At 45.0% G+C, this 8915-nt stretch overlaps 1 protein-coding gene across 12 annotated transcripts in view; it reads left to right on the top strand.

Moving 5' to 3' along the window:
- Positions 1-8915, top strand: part of btr30 (bloodthirsty-related gene family, member 30) — a 12248-nt gene continuing 3333 nt past the window's right edge. Inside the window, exons 1-8 of one of the 12 annotated variants that reach the window (XM_020623032.1) lie at positions 1-94; positions 1207-1324; positions 2590-3036; positions 4345-4449; positions 4580-4675; positions 5248-5481; positions 5690-5867; positions 7575-7685. In XM_020623032.1, the coding sequence (XP_020478688.1) occupies positions 33-94; positions 1207-1324; positions 2590-3036; positions 4345-4449; positions 4580-4675; positions 5248-5481; positions 5690-5867; positions 7575-7685 (1351 nt within the window). In that variant the 5' untranslated portion in view covers positions 1-32. The other 11 variants (XM_020623031.1, XM_020623038.1, XM_020623041.1 and 8 more) reach the window with 11 other exon arrangements.

Genomic DNA, 8915 nt, shown 5'->3' with positions numbered 1-8915 from the left:
CCCCTCTCAACCTGTCACACCTGTCCGGACAGATGGCAATCAGCCTCTTCAGAGGAAACTGCAGCAGGCAGGCAAACTCCGGCTCTCCTGCTGTGTGCGTCTCAGGACCTGTTGACTTGTGTTTGTCTTTTCTCAGTTTAATCTATTTGTGTCAGAGGTCAGCTGTTTTTATGATTCACCTGGTCCCTCTCTGCCGAACCGTTGGCCTGAGTTTACCTGTCAGGTTGAGTTTCAGGTCACTGACACTGATCTGATCAGAGATTTTTGATCTTTGGTTGTAAAATGTCTGATGCACTTTGGTGTTAGAAATGTTTGCTTCCTCTTTAGGCTTTTAGTTTCTGTGTCTGTTTAGTCGAACTGCACAGGGGGCTACGGGTTTAGGTTCACTTAGCATTTAACGGCTGCATTTTGCATTAGAACGGGTCCTGAGTGACATGTGAACACACAGACGTGAAGCTCATGTTGATCTGATTCAGTGCGACTTCCCTGAGGATCACATCAGCTCAGTAAACCTCCATACACCTAGTGAGAAGCCAGAGGAGCAGAGGTGGCAGAACCTGCCTGAGAGCCCTCCTGTTTCTACGTGTCCTTCAGCCTCAGTGATCCAGTGACGGTTGTGTCTAAGTCCATGGTGACGCTGCACACAACAGCTGCTCGCTGGTGGGGACATTGACTACATGGGAAAGGTCGACTCCATTATATCTGAAGGGAGGTGTCAGACTTTGAACCCCTTTGTATAGAAAAAGCTCATTTGCGTTGATGGTTCTGGTTCTTTAAAGAACCCTTTTGTCAAAAAAGTCGACATTTGACAAACCCTTATTTTCACATTGATACATTAGCAGAAGATGTGAAAATCGATCGGTGAGCTTCCACGTTTGTTTTCCTAATAGTCGTACTGAGAACACAGCTTTGTTTCTGCATCTTGAGATCTGAACAGACCTTTGTTGTTTCCTTTCTGCTGCATGTGATCACAGCTGAAGCCAATAATCCAGTTGTATTGTGTTCCTGAATAAGAGTTGTCTTGTCTGTGTTGCCCTGCTGATGCTTTATTTATTTTTTTGCATTGTGTGACTTTGTTCTTAAACATAATCTTTAGCTTCCATTTTTAAAGACCTGTGTGTACTTCATTATCCAGAAATGCCCTGTTCCACTGTGCAGCTGTGAAACATCAGTGAACTAACGAAGCTGTGGTTTCCTGCGCAGCAGTGGTGTGACGATGGCGGAGGCCCCAGAGCTGTTCTCCGAGCAGGAGCTAACCTGTTCCATCTGTCTGGACCTGTTCAGCGAACCTGTGTCGACTCCCTGTGGACACAATTTCTGCCAGGTAACCTTCACACACATGCACACACAACACCCAAGGCCACAGCTCGGAGCCATGAGGGTTTGTGTCCAGGTGCAGTCATAGCTATGGCTGACAATGCACAGGGCAAACGTGCTGCCATTAGACACCTTCAGTTTGCGTTCTGTGGTACCTGGATTGATACAGTGATTTATTTATTGATGTGGTTCTTCTCCTTTCATTCAAACACTCATCTCAGCACATGTTTCAGCTTCTTCAGTGTGCAGGCGTCCTTCACTTTCATGTTGAGTCCTTTGTGACTTTTCATCAGCACCAAGTGTTGATCAGCTGGTCAGGAAGTACAGGTGAACCAGGTGGGTACCTGGAGTCAGAGAAGAGCTGTCTCCTGGGAACCTCACAAGTGTTGGACACTAGAGAGGCTTTTCCATAATAGGAACCCGTTGACACGCGTCGCGCTGAGTGACGCTCCTCACTGGTTCTGTGTTTGTCGCCTCGGTGCTCCACACATATCTGGGATCTGCTCACAAAACCTGCTTATGGTCCCAGAGATCCATAGTGGGTGGTCCAGAGGACTCCTGACTACAGGAACGTACTGAACTGTAACTGAACCTGCAGCTGTTGTTGCCACCATCTCCGCCCACTTTGAAGGCCAGTTCCCGGAACTGTGTTCCCACACACCCCCAGCAGGTGGTCCCAAATCAAGCTCCAGATGTTTCCCAAGTTGTGCAACACACTGGAACCGACCTCCTTTGCCCAGCAAGGTGGAAGAGCTGCAGGTCACATGTCAATGACTTCCTGTTGTGTAGAAGCCGCTCAGTCGGCTGTTTTAAACATCTAGTGGCATTGAGTTAAAGAAGGTCCAGTCAGCTCATTAACAACCCAGTAACAGTGGACATGATGCACAACTGGGAAAAATCCAGTTGGCAGCTCTGATGAACTGCAATATAATCTGAGCTGTCAAAATTATTCCTCAAACCAAAACACTCAGACCCAGTTCGTCTGTCAGGGTTTTATCCACTTGAAGTCAACAGCTGAAGCCGGGCCAGTGCATGTGAACCTGGAGCTCTCTGTCTGTCCTGTCCAACATGAATATTTTAGTTTCCTGTATAAAATCTCTTCATAAAGCATCAAATGTTTGAAATGATGTCTGATTTAATTTGACTTTCTTCCTCCTAAAGGTTAAAAACAGGATCACTTTTACTCTGTGCTTTGTAAAATGTAACAAGGAAACTCAGGGAAACTTCCTGTCTGAACCTCCTCCTGCTGCTTCTTCTTCTGTTGTTTTTCAGGCATGTATTGGCGGTTACTGGGCGTCCAGTGCAGTCTGTTCCTGTCCTCTGTGTAAACGTCAGTTTGATGAGCGTCCCCAGCTCTGCGTCAACAAGGTCTTCGCTCTCATCGCAGATAAATACAAATTGGCTCATTATGGACCCGGAGGGTTACCGACACTGGTCAGGAATGGGCCCCCAGCCCCAGTGGGCGCCATGTCGACTGTCACAAACACCGGTGGCACCAACCCGTTCTTGGCAGCGTCAGATGAGGAGGTGGTGTGGTGTGACATCTGTACAGGTGTGAAACAGCCGGCAGTCAGTTCCTGTCTCACCTGCACCGCCTCATACTGTACTGAGCATGTGCGTCCACATCAGACCACACCCTTCTACTCCAAACACCCACTGATGGACCCTGTGGAAGCCCTCAGGGGACGCACCTGCTCCATCCACCGCCGCCTGCTGGAGGTGAGAGGAAATGCATACTTATTCCGGTGCTTTGATTGGTCGGTGTTCTGTCCTCTGTAGGCAGACAGCAAGAACTGCACAGGCTGTTTTTATTTAACCCCAGAAATCAACTAACTGCAGATCCTGTCTTCAGATCATCTTCTGCAGAAGCAACCAATAAACGGTGTCCCCTCTGTTTTCACATCCACTGTAACGGGTTTGTTTAGGAAGATTCACTTTGGGTTGGTTGTAGTTTGCAGCTTATAGGAAGTGCTTCTCTGTTGAGATCAGCTGGTATCTGTCCCACTGCTGTCAATATTTGCACTCAGGTGTCAGTTTATTAGGAACCTTTGTGTCAGACTAAGTCAGTCTAATCCAACACTGCTCCTTTGTGAAGGTGGTGGTGATCAGTTTGTGTTAGGTCTGTTTCACAGTGGTGCTGGTTCACCTGTGTGGTCACTGTGTAGGCTGCAGGTTGTGCTGCTTCTGGTGTGTCAATGAAACGTATATCACTGAGGCTAGGCCAAATAACAGACTGTGTCTCTGTGTAAGCTGTGTTTCTGAAAGGCCTCACTGGTTCCATACCTGTTTAAAAGAAGACATGCTTCGTTATATTGTACAGGTCTGTGATGTTCCACAGGGTTCAAGACTTGGGCCACTGCTGTTCTAGCTACACATGCTACCAATCAGCCAAATGATTTGACACTACAGTGTAAATGTTCAGTCACATGGATCAGCACCTGATAGTTTAAATAGTTTGTTTGGCCTAAAGCTGTTTGTTTTAATGTGTAATATCTGTTTGAAACTAACAGCAAACAACTTTGCAAAAGTATAGCTGCTGTTGTTGATAGTAAAAGTGGAATTCTTAGTGGAACGGCTGAGCAGACTTGAGGGGAAAAGCCTGAGCTGAGTTAAACCTCAGTGAACATATTACTGCATTTAGTTGTAGTGTTAGTGTAAAAATCAGCCACGGTGCAAAGAAATGTTGGAATTTTTATTAAGGAAAACACAACATTCTTGTTTTATGATCATTTTATTGGCTTCCTGACTGGTTCAGAGTCAGCCTGGACAGTTTATAAGGGCCTAGATGGTTTATGCCCTCTGTTCTCAGCTCTCCCCTGTCCTCTCCAGCACATAGCAACAACCTTCCAATGTTTTGATGTACACCGCTGCATGGAAGATGCTAAACGGAGTTTATAATTATTTCTGTGACAACACAGGCTGGACTGTTGTGGGCTGAATCTTTCTTGCACCAAAACATGTTGATGAGTTTAATGTTCTCCTGCTGACTTTGTCGTTTTTGACCTCCTGATGTGTTTACTTGTCCAGGTATTCTGCAGGACATGTCAGCGTTGTATCTGTGCCATCTGTGTCCTGGAGGAACATCGCATGCACAAAACTGTCTCGGTCCAGACCGAGAGAGTCAGTAAGCAGGTAGAAGCGATGGAAATCTTACTGTACACCTGCAGGACTCTGTGCGTTACTTATAGGTAGTATTGTCCTCATGAAAGAACATGTTCGGCCAGTAAACCCGACTCTGTCTCGTGTCTACCTGTGTGTTCAGAAAGAGGTAGCGAGGACGGAGCAGGAGATCCTGAACCGGATCAAAGCGAAGGACATTCACGTGACTGACCTGAAGAGGAAACTGGACGGAGTCAAGGTTGGACATCTTGCTGATCCTTCTAAACTCGGTCATTCCTCTTACTGATATCAATGTTCCTGCCTGAAACCAGCTTTGACATCCTGTTCATTGTGTCACATAGTTTTAGTTTTGGCCACAGTCGCGCTCCACCATTTTAGATTTTAGTCGCCAAAAACTCTGGATATTTTAGTGTCTGTTAAAAACCCATATGTTCATGTGTGAACGGAGGTGATCCTGGCGTTTCTGATACCTCCCTCAAACCATCCGCTCAGGTTGCCCATTCAGTTTGGACGTGTTCACGTTCATGCTAAGAGCACATGAGCTGTGAGACGTTTATTCATTACTTTTAGTTGTTTCTCCAGTTTATACTTGCAGTGATTTTGCCATCTTCTTATCAGAGATTCAACAATTTATCTACTGTTTAGAAAAATATTCCACAATCTTATACTTCCATGTATGTGTGTACTGTTCAGCTGTATCATTTAGATTAAATAAAGAAGTTTATGTAATTTACACATTTTCTGTATTTTCTTACATAGAAAGTTGTATTTGTGTGATTTAAAAAAAAAAAAAATTCTTTTTTTGTTCAGAACTACGCAGACCGAGAGCGAGGCGAGGTTGAACACCTACTGGACGAGGTGTCCGGGTTGTTGGACCGGATACGTTCTGACGTGGTGGGCGGGATCCAGAACCAGCTGGATGCTGTGATGTCAAAGGGGGAGGGGCTGGTGAGCCGGCTGGAGGCGGAACTTAGCCAGCTGATGGACAGGAGGGCCACACTGGAGGTCCAGGCCATCAGTCAGGATCACATCAGCTTCCTGCAGGTGAGAACTACACACCTGTAACCAGAGGATACGATGTCACTGATTGGGGGCGGGGCTTCAATCATTGCCTTCACGGCTCTACTGAAGATTGACTGAGGAGTCAAGTGGAGATGGTGGCTTTGTGTCGACCGACCAACCATGACTCTCCTCATGTTTTCTCCTGTGTCTCCCCCTCACTCACCGCTCCTTCCCTGTTGTCTCTCCTCAGAGTTTTGAGGAGGCCACTGCTCCGCTGGAGGAGGAGAAGGAGAAGGAGGTGGACGAGGACTCAGAGTTCTCACTCCACTTCCAGCTGGGAGGGGTGAAGAGCTGTCTGTCTGATGTGAGGGATAAGCTGGATGACATCAGGATGGGGGAGGTCCGCTCCAGAGGCGCCACAGGCTCCTGTGAGTTTACAGCAGATTGAAATGCGTTGGATGTTTACAGTGATCCATGAAGAAACTGAGGAAGACTTTAATTTATTCAGTTTGTGAACAAATGCTGGCACTAAGTGGAATAAAGAGGACAGAAAAGGCTTGACTCGGCACCTGCCCCAGAAGGTGATGGTGCACAGGGTGAAAGTAACAGCCCCCACATTGTCTCCTCAGCTCAGTGCTGGTCATTGACGCTGAACTGTCGAGTGCCGGCAGCAGTTTGAACCAGATGGCAGTAAACCACTGCCTGAGTCTTAGTTTATCTGTCAGCTGATCCAGGACTACTTCAACACCACCAGTCTCCGATGTGTTCTTCTGAGTAGACTTCAGACTGATGATCTAATTCTAAATTTTTTACACACTGATCCAGGAACTGTTGTTTGTTGGAATGTTTTTCCATAGGCTTGTTGAAGGCTGCAGTCGGAACGTGTTCAGCATCTAGGGATCTGTTTTCAGTGACAGCAGCAGCGGGAGCCTCTCAGAGGACCACTCCAGCCTGCAACGGGCTGGGTCACATGATCAGATAAAGGCCACATGATCAGATACACATGATCAGATAAAGGCCACATGATCAGATAAAGGCCACATGATCAGATAAAGGCCACATGATCAGATAAAGGTCACATGATCAGATAAAGGCCACAAAGCTAGCACTAGCATGCTAGTAAACTCACTTGAAGCCGACACTAGTGCTGGATTACAGTATCAGATTACTGACCAGGTTCAGCTCTGGGTCTGATGTGTAATCTTTAAGATTTTAAAATTGGAAATTATTAATTTGATAATTATATAATGTGCATGTTTTTCTTATACTGAATTAAATTGTCTTTTTTACAATTACTTGGGAATAAATGGTTCAAAATCCTGATAGCTAATACAACTATGATATGAACAGTATCAGAAATGAACCGATAAAGTTGGGGAATGTCACAGACAAAATCATTTGTCCTAATTTAATTGATTCACAAGTGACTTCGCTGTGTGTTCTTATGGATCGTGTCCTGTGTGGTCTGAAAGTGAGTTACTGTAGCACCAAATATGTTGCAGGTCTGCAAGTGCAGCTAGCTGGGCTAGGCTAACAAAAGCTAGCTGATAAATCACCTTGATAAATCATGCGACCGACCATTTGCAGGCTGTTATGATCCTCGGAGTCCCCCCAGCGGCAGCTGGTGGTGTTCAAAGTGTTGGTGACTGGTCTGCAGTCCACTTAGTGCATCTGGTAGTTTACTGGTTACAGTGACAATAAATACGTCGCTCAGCCTCACTCCACTTTCTACTCCTGTTTATTTTCTTTCTTACACAAATGTATTTTGTACCTGACAAACAGTAACAGACTTCAGTAACCTGTTAGTCCAGACACTGGATCAGAGGGCGTCTGTCCACAGACCTCACTCACCTATTGCCACATGATAAAAACGTTGTTCACGTCTGTCTTATGAGACAATTTGCTTATTTTAAACAGGTCCTTCTCATGTTTTACCAAACTATTCAGGAACACAGCACCTTTTTTTTATCTGGTTATATCTCCAGACTTTATTTCACAAAATCTATGCGTCTCTTGTCTTGTTCGAACAACTGACTGACCACAGTAAGGATTTTGGTATTTATGACAAACTGAGGACCCAGTAGTGGTGATAGTCTGCAGTGCTGACCGCTGACCTCCTGTGTTTTGTGTTTCAGTTTCCTCTGGTGACTTGATGGCGGCTGAGAGCATGCTCAGTCTGAGAGGAAGCAGCCCCAATCTGAGAGGAAGCAGCCCCAGCCTGAGGAAGAGTCAGTGGTCTCTAAAAGGTGAGAGACTGATAACTATCACGTTTTCAGGGGTTCTTCATCCCAGTGTTAGAACTACAGCGGAGCAAGGGGATTAGCTCCTCCAGAAGCAAAATGTCAGGTTTAAGGGGATCTCGCACACACAACCAATAGCAGGACTAATAGCACAATAAATGTTAAAGGAAATTCATAAAATCAGTTATTTTAAATATATGTGCACAGCTCTGCTGTGGTCAGTGTACCTGACCAATAATGCTCTAACATGATGGATGTTGTTTTATGCACATACTGTATGTGTAATTATTGTGCACAGATTTGGTGTCAAATCAGTGATTCTCAATGACCTGTGCGGAATCAGCGCTGTTGCGAGTATTTAATGATCTTGTGTTTACTGTGGATGAAGGTAATACTGCCATTCTGATTCTCCTAGATCTTTCAGCTGTTTTTGACACAGTAGACCATCGTATTTTGTTGTCCCGTCTGCAGCACTCTGTAGGACTTCATGGTAATGTTCTTAAATGGTTTGAATCATATTTGTCTGATAGGAGTTTTGCTGTACATATTGATGAGTTCTCTTCTTCTGTTGTTCCTTTGAACTGTGGTGTGCCTCAGGGATCCATCTTGGGGCCAGTTCTCTTTTCTTTGTATTTACTTCCCCTTGGATCGATTTTTATGAAATATGGGTTGTCTTTTCATTGTTATGCGGATGATATTCAAATTTATTTGCCATTGAATGTCAATAAGAGCAACTCATTTCAGACCTTGAGGGATTGCTTGAGGGACATTAAGGCATGGTTTTCACATAACTTCTTACATATTAATGAAAGTAAGACGGAATGTGTTGTAATTGGTAACTCTGGTGCCACTGGTTCTGACATTCCTAGCTTTTTGGGATCCTACCTGAGGCCTCATGTGAGAAATCTTGGGGTAGTTTCTGATGGTGCTCTTAAGCTGGACGAACAGATAAAGTCTGTAGTTAAAGCCAGTTTTTTTCAATTGAGACTTTTGGCTAAGGTTAAACACTTTCTTTCTTTTAGTGATTTTGAAAAGGCAATTCATGCCTTTATTAGCACTAGACTGGATTATTGTAATGCACTGTATACTGGCATTTCTCAAGCCTTAATGTCCCGACTACAGTTGGTCCAGAATGCAGCAGCTCGTCTTTTAACTAATACGCGGCGCCATGAGCATATCACTCCAGTCCTTGCCTCTCTACATTGGCTTCCTGTTCGTTTTCGGATTGATTTTAAA

Source organism: Monopterus albus, unplaced genomic scaffold, assembly GCF_001952655.1.
Source record: "Monopterus albus unplaced genomic scaffold, M_albus_1.0 scaffold292.1, whole genome shotgun sequence".
Classification (NCBI taxonomy): Eukaryota; Metazoa; Chordata; class Actinopteri; order Synbranchiformes; family Synbranchidae; genus Monopterus; species Monopterus albus.
The sequence above is the reverse complement of the archived record's forward strand: the minus strand, read 5'-3'. Positions and strand labels throughout refer to the sequence as shown.